This window comes from Struthio camelus, chromosome 9 (assembly GCF_040807025.1).
Source record: "Struthio camelus isolate bStrCam1 chromosome 9, bStrCam1.hap1, whole genome shotgun sequence".
Taxonomy (NCBI): Eukaryota; Metazoa; Chordata; class Aves; order Struthioniformes; family Struthionidae; genus Struthio; species Struthio camelus.
In genome coordinates this window covers 24,580,379-24,596,645 of record NC_090950.1, presented here as the reverse complement: position 1 = coordinate 24,596,645, position 16,267 = coordinate 24,580,379, and the positions used below count along the sequence as shown (strand labels likewise).

At 38.1% G+C, this 16,267-nt stretch overlaps 1 protein-coding gene across 6 annotated transcripts in view; it reads right to left on the bottom strand.

The window, feature by feature from the left end:
* Positions 1-832: 832 nt before the first annotated feature.
* Positions 833-16,267, bottom strand: part of PEX5L (peroxisomal biogenesis factor 5 like) — a 119,192-nt gene continuing 103,757 nt past the window's right edge. For all 6 annotated transcript variants that reach the window (XM_068954424.1, XM_068954429.1, XM_068954426.1 and 3 more), the window contains 7 exons: positions 14,246-14,362; positions 13,024-13,167; positions 12,055-12,125; positions 10,666-10,863; positions 9,190-9,355; positions 8,654-8,811; positions 833-7,843 (listed from right to left, as the gene is read on the bottom strand). In XM_068954424.1, coding sequence (XP_068810525.1) covers positions 7,639-7,843; positions 8,654-8,811; positions 9,190-9,355; positions 10,666-10,863; positions 12,055-12,125; positions 13,024-13,167; positions 14,246-14,362 — 1,059 coding nt within the window. In that variant the 3' untranslated portion in view covers positions 833-7,638. The remainder of the gene's footprint in view (positions 7,844-8,653; positions 8,812-9,189; positions 9,356-10,665; positions 10,864-12,054; positions 12,126-13,023; positions 13,168-14,245; positions 14,363-16,267) is intronic.

The following is a 16,267-nucleotide window of genomic DNA, read 5'->3' as shown; positions in this document are numbered from 1 at the left end:
TCATGTCTTTGCATGAAAGCTAAATCTGAAGTCACCACTAGCTAACTCCCACTAAGGGTTATGGGAACTTGCTTGAATAATGATGCAAAATACTTTTAAGAATGTTCGGAATAAGGCTCTGAAAATCCGACTTTTTCTTTTGAAGTGCCTGGATTCTCTGTGTTAGCTTGCACTAGACAGGGTGTAGTTACAAAGAAAAGCTCTTTCTCATATTAGAATAAATGAAGCTACGTGTTTTCTTGAAGAAATATTCTTGACATTGTGAAGAAAATTGTGTATCGGAAGTTTTTGCCTTCAAATTCTACAGTATGGGCTTATTTACTTAATTTACATTTATAATTTTACAAATTATAAATGTAAATTAAGGCAACTTAATTTACATTTATAATTTTACAAATTATAAATGTAAATTAAGGCAAATGCCTTTTCCTTGCAAGTTTGTCAGTCACTGAAAGTTGACTCCATTTTTAATTTTTACAGAAAGATTTGTTGTAATATTATTACTTCTGTTTTATTTTTTTAAAGTGTGCAATTACCTGATTTTCAGGAAAAAATTCTGATAGACTTTTTTCCTTTTTCCTCATATGGAGTGTATGTGCAAAATCCTTTGAGCCAGTCTTCAGCTGGCGTAAATTCCAGCTGTAAGTATCAATGTGCTGTTGGAATAAAAATAAATGATTTAAAAAAAAAAAAAAAAGAGAGAGAGAGACACCTCAGAGTAACTTGATGGATTTATTAGAAAATCTGCTGAAAGGAAAAAGCCTCTTCTGGATTTAATTTTTGAGCACAGAAGCACATCTATTTCATAAAGAATAGGAAAGAAGACCTCATATTAAAAAAAAATCTTTTATTTAACTTAGAGATGTAAGTCCCTCCTTTCATTTTAAGTAATTATAGTCAAAACCATCTTAAAATCCAAAAGAAATGTTGAAATATTTGAAGCCACAGACAAAGTTTATTTTTAAAACATATTTAAAAATTGGACAGTTATAAATACAGGTAAATAAATACCATTTAATGTGGAAAAGAACCCACATTGGGATCCCAAAGGAAGGCATGCTGCCATTACAGTACAAAAATACTACAATAGCTGTGGTGCTCTGCAAATAGTAATCTATAAGCTTAATAAATTTAATACATCCAATATGCACATAGTTCATTTCTGAGGAAATAGGTTATTTTAAAGAGCAGTGCAAGGAAACAACATATTAAAGCATTGGTAAACTGCAGATCTGTGTTTAATACTATACACAGCTGATAATGCACTAAATATACAGAGGTGAAATTACCTGTTGTAAGAAACTAATCTTTTACTCCATCTGTACTTACAGACACAGATTCTCAGTCTGGGTCAATATGAACCTTTAAAACGGAATGTAAACATTCGAGTGTAGGGCTGAACTCCCACCTCTGCATCCACTGCCCCGCTTGCTGCCAAGCCTTGCACGTACGCTTAACTTTCCAGAGACTATTCAGCATGTAAAGTTAAGTGAGCAATGCAAGTCTTTGCAGGAACAGGGCTTTTCAGATGGCCCAGGCGAAAGTCTTTGCAAACCCTGTGATCTCCCCTTTCCTGTACGTTGGCTTAAAAATAAAGCCAAAGAAACTGATGCAAGATTGCAAAGGTTTTCAAACAGTTTACAGCATATAGAAGAAGCCACGCAGACTGCCTTTCAAAACTATATATTTTAGTTTACTCTAGATATGTTATACTCTGATATATAAAATATATATAAATGTTTTGATTTTTCTGAATTTACAATAGATTACTGATATTAAAAAGGCTATTTAAGTTAAAGATGTAACCAATGTCAGAGCCATTCTGTAAATGTGGAAAGGGAAAAAAAGATCAAAGCACATAAAGTCTTGACCATGCAAGCTTGCTCAATGGGATGTCACATGTGCAAGCATTTGTAAAGTTACAGCTGATTTTAGGAAACTTTAGATTCATTCTGACTGCTTCTCCCCCATGCCTAGCACCTGTTTTTCTGTGTTGAGGCTTTGAAACTTTCTGTGAATTTTTTCATTTTTTCTAGGCTTATTCAAAGCATCAGTGGTGTCTTCATGCGTGGCAGTCCTTTTTTCTTTTTTTCTGATATATTTCACTGCTCCAGCAATAGAACTATAATGTAGGAATCTGATTTCTAGCCTAGATGAGGTTTAAGTAGTAGATATTACTGTATTGCATACCCACCGGTTGTTTTTCATAACGTGCAGTGCAATTTGTATATCACTTCTATCTGTGAATACTTGGTATTTTATAAACATTTATTGTATACATTCACTGTACAGACTCCTAAGCTGATAGCATGGGTGACTAGAAGTCTCCATTTGTCAGCTGTGCAGGTTATTCATGCTGTGAGTAACTAATGTCTCATTTTTCAGATGCACATTGAGATGAGACAGATCTACAACCCATCTGTGTTCCAGTCCGATTCTCACTGGCTCCACCAGGCAATGATTTAGGCCTCAGTCCCTGCTTCTGTGGTTGCCAGTAATGTAACTTATTACCCTGTAATGCTGGCTTTTGTGTTCTGGAGGCCTGTGCACTACAAACGTTCATGGGATGACCTAGCTGATCTGTTGGTGTTGTCAGGGTCCTCCTTTCCTTCTGGCAGGCAGGCCCAAGTTTTCTAAAGTGATGCATTAGCTCTTAATGCCTGTCTTGATTCTCTGAGCTTTCAGCTGAGTTAAGCATCTGCAAAATGAATGGATGCAGCAGGTGTTCAGATCCTGTGAAGTTGAAGGTCTACATATTTCAAGCAGGGTAGTTGGATACCTTCAGAGCTAGCAGACAGATTTGAAAAGTTTGGTTGTGGTACATGTAGATCGAAACGATAGCTATCTGTTTCAGTGGTTCCCAGTATCCTTCTCTGGCTTGATGATACCTGGTTTAGACTTGTGAAGAAAATGTGAAAAGCCAAAAACCCAGCTTCATTGTGAAAGCTGCATCTATTAATCTTTTTAGTTCTTAAGAGGATACTAAAAACATGTCTGCAAAAACTATTACTCTGGATTTCTGTCATTAACTAAGCACCTGAAGAAAGCATGAAATCCACAACACAGGGATGGGATTTAAAAAATGCTCTGTCTTGATCTAACCTGTTCCAAGTAACATGAACAATTCCCGTTTTGTGTTTAGAAGAGGCAAAGTGCTTTTTAAATATCCCGCAGAAGATACCAGTCAGTAGGTTAAGAATACCCTATATGTGGGCCTTATGCATGCATTCTGTAAATGTATATGCAAGTAGTATTACACCATGCTTTGGGTTAGTATTTCAACATAATTATTTGTTAATACAGTCACATGCAATATTGTCGTATGTGAGGTTTTGTGTTATTTAAACCTCCCCCTCAATATTTTTACAAATGCTGTGATTTAGCAGATATTAAGAAAACACCATTAGATACAGATATGTGTACGTGTTTCCCTAAAAATCAAACTGATATTTTAAACTGACGTAAACCAGTCTCTTGTGACAAGAAGTTTAGAGTTATTGCAGTATGAGGAGATCAGCAAGAAATTGCTTTCATTAAGTCTTATTCCATAAATAATCACTTTGATTTCAGTGGCTGTTCGGCATGAGCAATGCTATTAGAGGTCAGCCCTGGTCCAGTAACTGAACGCATGCACAAGATCTGATCGTGCAAAGTGCTGAGCACTCCTGTGAAGTTTGCAGGATTTGAGTGTCCAGCAGCTTGATGGATAAGACTTACAGGTCATAAATATTCATAAAGCTTTGCAAAGAAAAGGGTTAGGAAAGCATTTTTAACTGCATTAAATATATAAAATAGAGGAAAGATTCAACAACCAGGAATGAATTACCTGGAAGTGGTAAGTCAGAGAAAGAAAGGAGTAACAAGAAGAGGAAGCAAGATGGGGAGATGATAAACCGTTGCGGCTCTTTCATTTGGCATCACACACATGCTGTACAGTCCTATTCCTGAAATGTCTTAGGTTCTCTTTTCTGCTGAAATTGCTAGTCTCTGTGTAAAACTGCTTCCTTATTTACACCTGAGCAGTCTCAGTTTTTGTGTTTTACCTTTGAATTTACAGAAGCGGTGACCTCACCCACACAAATGGTATGTGAAATAACAGAATTACTCTGCTCTCATATAGGGCCTTTGCATGCAACAGCTGTTATTGCCCCTTCCTTCCTTCCTTCCTTCCTTCCTTCCTTCCTTGTGCACCTGGGCAAGTCAGGGATGGAAGGAGAGTGTGACTTGGCCGAGCTCAAAGGGAACATTGAGAATAGGACCCAGATTTCCTGTCTCTCACTCTCAGGCTCAATCTGCTACAGTTCAGCAGCTGCCTTATTTATCCTACCTCATGCCTGGTTAGAAGTAAATGCTTTTCCTCTTCAGGGTGTTAATACGCTACAGCCCTACAGCCTCCTTGCATGTTTCCCCTGGCTGTTACAGGCAAACACCCATGCTTGCCTCTGAATATGTAGGAAATACCATGAGGGGGTAGACCAAAGCAACATCTAATCCTGCCTTCTGTACTGACAGCCCTTGGCAGTAGGGGCTTAAGGAAGAAGATAAAAGCCAAGATACTGAAGCATATGCAGCACTGTTCCCAGAAGTACGAAGGGCTATTAAGCATAAGCTAGCCTGTCCTATTGGTGTGGAGAGCTCAGTCACCAGCTGCCCTCCCACTGAAACCAGGCCTGAAGTGGTGTCTAGTAGAGCAGGAGAAGGTGTGCTACTCTTCCCCTTAAGTCTAAGTCTGCTCTAGTCTTTCCCTTGCACAACGTCTTGGTCAGTGGTACACAGTTAACTGGCTATAGACTTAACAGGAGAGAGAGAGATGGGATATCTCCCAGAGTCTGCACAAGCTCTTTTGACAGGCATCTCATAGCCTGGCCCCTGTATGGCAGACCTGCTGTGCTTGTGATGAATTTGGGAGCCTAAGTATACCCTTGGGAGGCAGAGTTTAGCCCCGGTGATTTTTCTCTAGGTTTATGCAGGCAATCCTTCTGGTACCAGTAATGTTGGTGTGCACGTGTTAGCAGATGCATGCAGTTTTGAGCAGTGCATCCCAGGATAAATCGAGAGATATCTACTTTATCTGTTGTTTTTGGAGGGCTAGGAGTTGCATTAGATTTTAATGCAGGGTCCGAGTGATATCTAACCAAGTTGCCACGTTATTCGTACGCATTCTGGAGAAAAAGAGGTTTAGTGAGCTGTTATCAACATTACGAATGTCCCTGGTCATTCACTGCTTGACTTTTCAGAGTCAGAAGTTTGCTGATTTGAGAGGCACAAAAATAAAGCTCTTGAACATCTAATTCCTCTGGATAAGCACTAATTATCCTACACCGCAGTGCAGAGGATGTTCTAGAGGAACATTTGTGATGGCAGGGCATCAAGCAAAATCTAAGCACATATGTCTTTGAGCTACAGGCTCTTCTCAAAGCTGCCTCCTTTCTCTCTTACCACTTTTCCAGATTAAATTGCACTGCACCTTCTGCTCTGCCTTATCAATAAAGGACTGTCATCACACATCGCTGTCAAAGCAAAAGAGCAAACTGTTGTCAGCAGATATGCATACAGCAAGCCCACTTTAGCTAAAATGACATTCCCAGTCTCAGTCCTTGATATCCAATCCTTAGAGAAAAACTATAGGAATCCATTACATGCTTGATAGATACATAGGAATATATATTGACAATGAATTAATAAAGCACTATTCAAAAATTCCTAGAGCTGGTTCAACACCTCTATTCTGTGGAAGAGTGTGATGGGTAAGCCTTTTATTTTAATGAGAACTGATTATTTTTATTTAACAAATTACCCCTGGTGATTAGATGCAGTGATTAAACTATCTTACATGGAAGTTTCCTTTAAGTGGCTGCTCAAAATAACGTTCAGCTGCAAGAAACTTTAGGTTTGTACTGGTGAAACTGCCTAATTCCTCTACAGGTTCTCTGTGATCTGTGCATTTGGATTTTTTTTGATACAGCTGATTGGGCTGACTTTTTTTTCTTTATACTGGCTATAGGAAATGTGCTGTTTGTCTTTCTTTAACACGTTCCAGTACATACCCTGTATGTTATGTTCCTGACTTTGTACCAAAACAGTAGCTGTTCAATTTAATTTTTTTATCTTTCATTACGTAGGAATAATATCACCCACTTATTAAAATTATCAGCAACTGAAAATTTCTATTCCTGTCTTTGACACATTCACCTTGAACTAAACATATTTGCACTGCACCCAAATCGATTCATTCATCATGCAGCAGTGCATTCTCCACCCGCACTCTCCCACCCAAATACTGTTTCCCAGTCATCTAGTCCAGCAAAACTAAGAATTTTTTTTTGGAAGCTACAAATACTGATGTTGTCTAAGGATTTGGTCTGCTGTCATGAGAGGTCACTGAGAATTTTGCTACGGATTGTCATAACAGCAGGATCAAATCATAGCGCCAATCCTACAATCCATACATAGACCAAACTTTTCTTTTCAGGGAAAATTTTCCCTTGAGGATGGTCTGCAGGCATGAACTCCTATGAAGTTTTTCTTTAGTTGTAACAGAAATCTGCAGGCTTATTATCTTTTCAAATGACATAATGCACATACAGCATGTACGTGTGCAATACCTGGTAGATGCATAATAAAATAGCCTTTCCAATAGATATTACAATTTATACTGTATTGGCTTTTTCTAAAACATTTTGAAAACCCTCTGATCACATTTCAGGAAATGATATTTCGTCCTCTCTGCCAACAAGGCCGTCTTGTATATTTTGTTGTTACTAATCAAAATCAGAATAAAAGCATAGCATTATTTTACAGAAGGAAAGATTAAAGTGCATAAGTACATAGACCGGTGCAGATCCTGCTACAAGTGCCTTTGAAGAAGACATACTCTTTCCAAGATCGGGGATAGCTGGTTTAAACAACAACAATTCTAGTGCAAATTCCTGCTTCTGCTTGCAACATTTGTCCTTCTGGTAGGTAGATGGCCTAATCCCATGAGACCTCCACGTATAATGTTCTTGTTACATCTCACTTAGTTTGCAGCTTCATGAGCCTGCAGAATTTGGCCCAAAGTCAATCCAGGAACCATCAGAAAAAAGCTCTTGTTGACTGCCAACTAATAAATATAGTCAAAACAAAATACACCCATTTTACATGCATCTATTTTCAGAGCTATCTTAAAGATGCACCTTGAGAAGACTTTTCAACAAAGAAACCGAAGGACAGGGAATCCCTGTTCTAGGGAAAAGTGCCGTCAGCATAGTGCAAGGAGCTACTAAGCAGATTCCGTGGTGCGTTGCTCACCGTTCTAATGTGCAATAACAATTATCTAGGTTTGTTCCTAATAAAATTTTCTTTGTATAGCTGTGTGTATACATAGAGAAATAGCTTGCATGGGATGAAGATTCTTCAGAAATGACTGCTTCATCTAGGGCTTTGTCAGATTAGCTGCAATCCATTTCAATCATTTGATTTTGAACCTGTTTACAATATTTTGTGCTTTTGAACTTTTCCTTTTTGAGTCATGTCCAGGAGAATTCCCCCTACTGATCTACAGCCACGATCGTTTGGAAAATGTGGTCATTTTGCAATAAGTCATAGAAGAGTTCTCTAGTTCCTAATGCAACTTAATCACTTTATGGATATTTTTTATTACGGCTCTAGGTTAAAAGCTCTTAACAGAATGTCCAGATCACCCACATTGGCAGCTTGAAATAGTTCTGGTTGGTCCATCATAGACAGAGCAATTCGGAGCGCTGCCCAAATATTGCCTGACAGAGCAGGATGGGGAACCTGCTGTTGGTTCCTGCTCTTTCTTTGCAAACTGAGAGCAGTGAGAAAATTGCTGACAGCCTCTCTGCAGGGAAAAAGAAAAAAGAAACATGCAAGGTAATATGCTTAAAGACTAGTGTAAAGCTTTCTAAAGTTCCATGCTGAAATCAAATACATTATTTTACAATTAGGTTCACTAGTCTCTTTGCGTTACTCTCGTTTGATTTGCCTTAAACGAGTGGACAACCTGTTATTGCTTAGATTTTGTTTGTTAGAAAAAGGGCTTGTAGCAATGCAGAGCTCGGTCTATTCATACATCTGGGGAAATTGTCCTCACTGCTGTATAGTTCCCCTTCATCTTTACTCTCTCAAGCTGACACTTGGGACCCTTTTTATGGAGGCCTGGAACATCATCCTGTATTCCTGAAGGACGTATTAAAAGTGTCTGTCACAGCATTAGCTACTTGAAGCAATTTAACTGAAGTTTCCCTCCTAAGGATGGGCACTCAAATTTTCTTTTGGAAAAGCTCTTAAGCACAGGACTAACTTTAAGTGTGAGAATAATTCCACTGGTTACAATAAGAGTACTTGCACTTAGAGCTAAAAAAGTACTTAAGCAGCTTCCTGAATGAGAGGCTTATCTGTTTTTAATAGAAGTTCTGTAGTTCTGTGAAATAGAACGGGTGGATCTGAGAAAAGTATCGTTGCTTTCTTAGTGGATCTGAGAAAAGCATTATCACTTTGTAAAACATCATTCAAAATTTTTTCAGTAGATGAGATTAAGACAAAATATCAGAATAAGCTTCATAGATAGCTCTAGCTAGAAAATGAGTTTTTACTTGGTAGATATTTATATGATCCCTGACTTCTTTGTTTATACATGTTTGTAACTTACCTGTATGCTCCTAGGTTGATGCAGCTTATTCCTAAATTGTATCTGGACCTAATGAAGCCAGGCTGTATTTCTAAAGCACGAGTATAGGCCTCAACAGCTTCTTCGCTTCGATCACCGTTTGCCAAAGTTGCTCCAAGTCGGTTCCATAATGTATAGTCCTGGTAAGAAAAGGAGAGCTTTCTACTGCAGATGTCAAACAGGGACGTAATAGCTCTTCATTTGTGTTTTTTTTCTTTCAAAGTAAGGAAGAGTGCAGAAAATAATAGTATTTTCTCCTAATTGACATGGAGTGTGAAGTTCTGACTCATGTTTATAGACAACATCATGTAACTAGCACAATTAATCAGCACACAGCTAGAACTTGGACACGCATGAATCTGTTATAAATGGGACTGTCTTGTAGTTAACATTTCTATTTCAGGTATTGCAGTTGTAATGGCTGAAGTGACATTTCATTAATATTGACCTGTTCAAGAGGGGAGAAAGAAAACAGCCTGTAAAACTAAACACTAAAAAACACAAAAGCATAAAATTACCTCTGGCCGAACAGTTAAAGCAGCACTAAATGCATCTATTGCTCTGTTAAATTCTCCATTCAGGTGGAAAAGAACTCCAAGTCCTGTCTGCAAGTCAGGGTCTATCATATCACCATTCTGGTGAGCTGCCTCCAGGTACAAATCCTTTACTTCTTCAAGTAATGAGCTAGACAAGGGTGAAAAATAACATCAGACTTCATCTTACCATTCTTTGCAAATGTTGCAATATTGATTCCATAGCCAGAAATTAAAATCCTTGCACTGGATGAATCGGAAGCGATATACTCTTAAAATATGAAAATAAGCTTCTTCACCTTCAGTGTGGCACAGATTTACTCTCAGCTGCTGTTGTAAACTCAGTTGCGGAATATCAGAGTTTAGCTATATGGTAAAGTCAAAGCGCAGCTATGAATCCAGGCGAGATAACATAAAGGTTTATTAAAGCTATTAAAATTGGATGGGTTCCTCAGATGTAAAAGGGTTTGAGACTGGCTAAAATAGTAGTCATTCTCCACAGGCACTCATCAAGTGACTAGCCAAGACCCCTGAGGAAAGATGACAAAATTTAAGGCTTCTGTTCCCACTACAGGCTTCATAAAATCTTCCCACTGACACCAGTTTTTGATGAAGCCAAAGCAGAATAACACACTTAGCCATTAAGCAAAACTTCCATATTTCATTTTTGTTTATTCTAAATTATCTTGTCAACCCAAGGCTCGTTAATGACACAGGTAAAATATAAGGCCTATCTTCAGAATGACACGCCATGAGATAATCCTAGCATTTAGGGTCTATGAATGATGTTTATTTTAAAGACTTTATTATGCATCTCACAATTCTGAGATTTTTACTTATCAGGCTCATGAATACATGATGAAAGGCTGCCAACTCATGAATTTTTTTGTTATTTAAAATGGTTTCCAGCTCCTATTACAGTACGCTAGGCTGAAGTCAGAGAAATAATTACTCTGCCTTTTTGTTTAGAACTAAAATGGCTTTTAAACAAGCAGATGCTACTTCCCAATATCATCAGTGAGACTGAGGTCATGCCCCACTGCAACACAGCTGTTGTTCCTGGATTCTAGTGGCTAGGTTGGGATACAGGAAATATGATGAACTGTAGGAAGAACAAACACATATAGCGCAGGATGCAGGCATAGTACAGATTTGGAAGTGGAAGAAGAATGAGGATGTAGGAATGCAGAGGCCGTGGACAGGCTAAATGGGATCAGAGGAAGTAGAGGGGAAGCATCTCTTTTTTAGCTGTAATTCTTTTTATCTTCCAGGGATGGCATAACATATAGCCAACAGTCCCTAAACCGAGAGTCCTATGTTGGCTTACCACTCCTGCTGCTACAGACTGAGTTTCCGCCAAAGGGAACAGGTTGGATTTCTATGGGGTAAGGGCACAGCACACACGATCACTTCTAGTGATGTCATTAAAGTTTCCACCATCAGGATTTATGTTGCATTTACCTTTCATCTGATGTCTTAGACGTTCTCCTGGTAAGTGCTGGGGACCCTTTTTTGCTTTTCACTATATACTTGTATTTTGGATTTTGCTTTATCCAGTTTCTTAGAGCTTGATAGGCCTCTTGTTGATGGCCGGTGTTAGTATAACTTACAGCGAGTGCCATCAGAGCTTTTAAGTTGTTTGGCTGTAGCTCTAAGCACCTAGGCAGAAAATAAAAATATTTTGAGGGATTTTTTTAGCCAAACACAGCTCTTCCAAAATAGCGTAAAAAATCATTCACACAGATAAGATCTACCCAGTCATGCTTTCAAAGAAGGGACTTTGTCTTATTTTCAGGTGGTAAGTGCATTACGCACTCACATGCGCATGCACACACACACTTGTGCATAAGCACACATAAACCTATGCGCACAGGTTTTATTCTCATCCTTTTGGTTATGAATGAATGTGGGTAGATTCATTTTTATAGTATCAAAGAGCAGCTTTTTGTAAGCTCAAGTTGAACAGTTTAATTCAAGACTTTCAGCTATACAAAAAAGTATTTTGAAGACAAAATCTCTTCCATTCCTATTGATCTTCTCAGTCGTCCTGAATTCTCAGTTATTCTTTGATAAAGCTAGAGCCAGTCAACTCCAGTAGTCTTCCTCCAGCTATATGCCATTAACTGAGAACAGAATCTAGCCTATTTTGTGAATGTCACTGTTGCTTGTTTTAAAATGGTGGGGATGAACAAGCCCTAAATTAGACAACCCCTTGGATTTCTATCCAGGTAAGCTAATAAATTACATATAAAGGAGCTGCAGTAATTGAAGGATCCTTAGGTGAAATGACTTGATGGTTAAATTGCTAATGCAATTAAATTTGGAGAGGGTACTTTGTTCAAGAGGAAACATGAACACCCACTGCAGTAAGGTAATAATAATACTGATATTTTGGAATTGATGTTTTATGTACAAGCATACCATAATCTTTACAACCTTATCAACCTAAAAATGTTCTCAGTTTAGTATTCAGCAGCTGAAAGGAGTTCATTCCAATTAAGAAACCTCTTCATTAAAGGACAGACTACAGAAAATATGACAAGTGGCTAGAATATTGAAAAGGCAGTTTATCTGCATTATGCCTGATTCATGTTTGTCAGGCCATGTAACTTTTCTTTTGTGCATCTAATTAAATTTTTAGATTAAATATTGCAATTTTTCCATAAAATGGAAACAATGATCACCGGCCATGCCTCTCAAGCCACAGTGAAAATTTCTATACCTGTGTCAATGCTCTCCTCATTTAAGTAAACGCTTGAAGTTACAAGGCAAGTATGAGGTTAAATACACATAGGCTTCCGTTACCTAATTACTGATCAGACCCCATATTTAGCAATTATCTTCATCTACCTTTGGAGGGCGACAATGGCTGCCTGCTCATTTTCATTCTCTGCCTGTGTTATGCCCAGGAACTGCCAGGCCTGCAAAAATAATCACCACTGTATTATTTTGTTATATATACCCAAGTGCAAGCAGAGTTAGAGACTAATATCGCCGTTAAACAGTGGGGTAAATAAAGTAGCAGATCTGTTTGGCACTAGCTAAATATAGATTTTTCTACTGCAAGCATACCAACAGTACAAATCAATGCAGTTTTGAACATCTTTGGGCCTCACAACTTTTATAAGCAATGGATGCAAAGGCATCCTGTCAGCGTATAAAACGGGCTGGTTTCTCAAATGTGTTACTGTACATTTAAAATGGATTCTGTTGTTGCTAGACTTTTGCAGAAAATGATGAACAATTATTTTATTTTACAGGTCTAAGGGATTCTAGAGGGTCTAAGAATTATCTCTGCTTTTCAAAATGCTGCTGCTTATTTTAGTGTAGCAATAGATTCAAAGAGATCCAGATACACATACTGTAAATATTTTTTAGGTTTCTCAGAGAACAGACTTTAAATATAAACCCATTGAAAACATCAGTTTTGGAAACTGATACACAACTTTTAAAAGTTTCTCAATGTTCTTGTTAAATCAAAGATTTTCACCTTTTCAGTAAGTGTTTAATAGAAAGTTTGAAAAGATCAGAAAAAGAACAAAACGTTTGAAATATTGTCCATTTTGAAAGCTTTTAAATGAAAACTTGAAAATTCTACAGTTTCTACAATTCTCTGTTTCAAAAACAGAGTCTCATCATATTAAGAGCTCTCCTCCTTAATTTATTTCAAGGCATATGCTATTCCAAAACCACCACTGCTGTTCAATCTGTTTCATTTACTCATGACTACCACAGGTTTAGGCCATGAAACTATTTCATCACTGCTTGCTAACGGGAGTCCCTTTTTCCTTTGCAAATAAAAGGCACAAGAGTCAATACCTCTGCGTCATTGGGTTCTTGTAGAATGGCAGCCTCCAGGTATAAGATTGTAACTGGCAGGTCACCTTCTTTCATTTTTTTCAGTCCTTCCTCAAAAGCACCAGGCCAGTCTTTGAAAGGATTTTCAGTATGAAAATAATAACCCTGGAGAAGAGAGTTAATGGATCCATGATGACGTGCTGTAGCAAGGAGTGACACCTCTGTAAAATTAAATGACTCATTTTCCACCTGGATGTAAAGATCCTTTGTTGTGTGAAGAACTACCCTATGAAATTTAAATTTAAAATGTTTTAAAAATAATTCATGTCATGCAGTGTCACTGGACATTTACCTTACTGGTCTCTTTCCTTTAGCTCTGAATTTGCACTTACTGACACTCATGTATCAGGCTCTCCTGCTCCCATCAAAGCTAAAGGCAACAACTCACGCTGACTGCATGTGCCCAATAACATTGAATTTGATGGTGAAAAGCATGTATCAAGGGGTTGCCCTATGGTGCTTGTAACCTGGTGTCTGTTCAGCCAATATCCTGAAACCTTCCTTAACTTCCAAGATATAGAAAAGTTCTGCAAGCCCCTGAGTTTATGTTAGGACTCCTTTAAATTTTATTTAAGTTGCTGTGAAGTATTGATCCATTTTGTGTTGGATAAAGAGGCCCAGTCAGATATGTCTGAAAAGGACGTGCTTTCAGACAAGGCGTTTTTGAGGAACAGAAATCAATGCAAACATTAGCCTAATAATGACTGGGTCATAGGTCAAAATATCTACTAGGACAGCAAAGCTTCCTTTCTGCCACTGCAAAGTGAAGGCTGTAGGTTAATATCAGCTGCATAAGGCAAGTCAATTAAAACATACAATAGAGGGAATGGAGGAGAGAGACAGGGTCTCTGTCATTTCCATCCTTGGCAGTGTTTGAACGTTCCAGACCAGGCTTTTTAGTATTTGGTGCTCTTACTTAAGTGCTTGTCTTCAAAAGTGCCCAAGTATCCAGCGGTTTGCTTTGTGATCCTTATGGCCAAATTCAGTCAGACAGAGTGCAATTCTAAATGTGTTCTCACTGTGGTAAAGCCTTTTAAATCTACCCTTCTCGTAGGCACTTTAAAGAGGCTGAGCTCTTTTGGGTGAAAGTTAGCTTCCATGTCTGGGAAGAATTTTCTGGGTTCCCTTGAATAGCTGAGCCGGTCATCTAAAGATGAGATGTGCTGTATTAAAAAACTGTTACCTTCTCAATGGTTGAGATGGTGACTTGCCCTGGTGTTTCCTGGTTCTCTGAAATCCAGTTTCTGCGAGCCATTTCTTCCCATTCTGCTTGCATCTTATCCCAAAATTCTGTATCTGACTAGAAGAAAAAGAGACAAAAAAAAGAAAATCAACAATGAAACTTTAAAAATCTAGTAAGCTTTTAACGTATTTCTACTGGGTGGTTTGATTATAGCGAAGCAGTATTCATTCTATGAATAATCATACTGTCTGAAGTACTACAGCACAAATTTGGAATTCTGTATAACTAAATTTTGTCTTTTATGTTGGTGTGTGTTTCTTTAACATAAAGCCCTTTATCTCGGAGACAGTGTATGTTTGATGTGAAGCAGGATTTGCAGCAGCTTACACTGCATCTCATTGACTCTAACGTTAAATGGTAACATAAAATTTGAAGGAAATCAATGCAGCAAGTTCCCTTCACAAAAAAAAAAAAATCAACCAAGCATACACGCTAAGGAATTAACAACAGATAGAACAGTTTAAGAGAGAACAAGTGTCCCACTTTGGTAGACTGAGCATCATTTCAACTATGTAAAAGAAAAATGACAGAGCTTAGTCAGAGGGTGTTTACACAAGAGAATTAGTGCAAACAAGGGCTTTTGACAGAATGGAGAAATCCTAACATTGTATCGTATACTATATAATGGTGAAAGGAAGCTGTAGGAGCTCATAAAATAGCACAGTGATGATAACATTGAGCTCAAAGACGAAAGGGAAAAATACATATAGGAAAGACACAGAAATAATGACATAAGAATGAGATTTACAATATTTATCAACCAGAATGAGGGAACCACTGTGTTTGCTAGAAAAAGTTGCCAAGAAACAGAAACAGCCAGCAAAAAAAAGACAGGGGAATCCAAGTAAAGGTGCTGTTTTTTCAGCCTCCATGTATTAGGCATAAGCACAGAAAAGTAGTTCTACAGAAGCATATACACTCAGCACTGCAAGCCTTTGCAAAGGTCCCGCAAGGGGATGGCCAGGACTTCGGTGAACTGACGCCACTGAAGGCACAGGTTTTTGGCTTACTTATATCAAACACACTTAATAGCACAAATAATTCCATTGAGGTTTAGACAGAATTATTTGAGAGTGAGATACTAATCAAAATGACTTAAAGCTATTAGAAACTGGTCCAGATAGATAGTTTTGTCTGAATCTTCACTACAAGACTGATGACTCTGTACTATTGCTGCACAGCCCGGCATAATTTCAAGAACAGAGCTTATCTGTGATTGCATGATTTGCCACAAGCCTCCTTCTTAGGCACTCAAGGAAAGGAAAGCACAGACTATTGACAGATCCAGAACGAGTCAGCAATGAGAGCATTTGAGATTTCATGTAAAGGGTTAGGAGGACTTCCGCTCACAAACAATAGGTGCGATTGTTATAAATCACAAGGCTATTTAAAAATGCCAATGTGCATCCCCTCTCCAGGAATCTAACAAGCCTTTCTCTTGTGCTCTTACTGTATCGTTTGCTTGCTGATATCCAGCACTTCCTTCTAGGACACTCAACTTGTCTGTATTGTGCAGTTATTGGATATATGAAGGTACCTGCTATGTTCCTCCGCGAATCAGGAAATGACCGTGAATCATTCACTCTGGGAGAGGAGATTATACTTTTCTTTTCATAATAATGTGAGTAGAAGTGAACAGAAGACAACAACTCTGTTGCACAACAGCTTCTGAGGTTTCAAAATGTTTTCATTCCATATTTGAAGGAAGTACAACCTTTTAAATAGTTCTGAGGTTGTAGTGAAACATCCATTTAGGGATTGAAAAGGCCAGGATTATGATTCAGATTGCTCCCTTTTACTCTTATCAGCCATGACCAGAGGCATTTGAATCGCTCAAACCATCCTGTCCAACAAATGTTTCCATGAATTATTTTACAGTCAGTGCAAGTCTGCACTGTGTTGAAAAATGTTTATTTGACTGTGTTTTTACTAGGAGAAATTCTGAGATTCAGAATGAGGTAA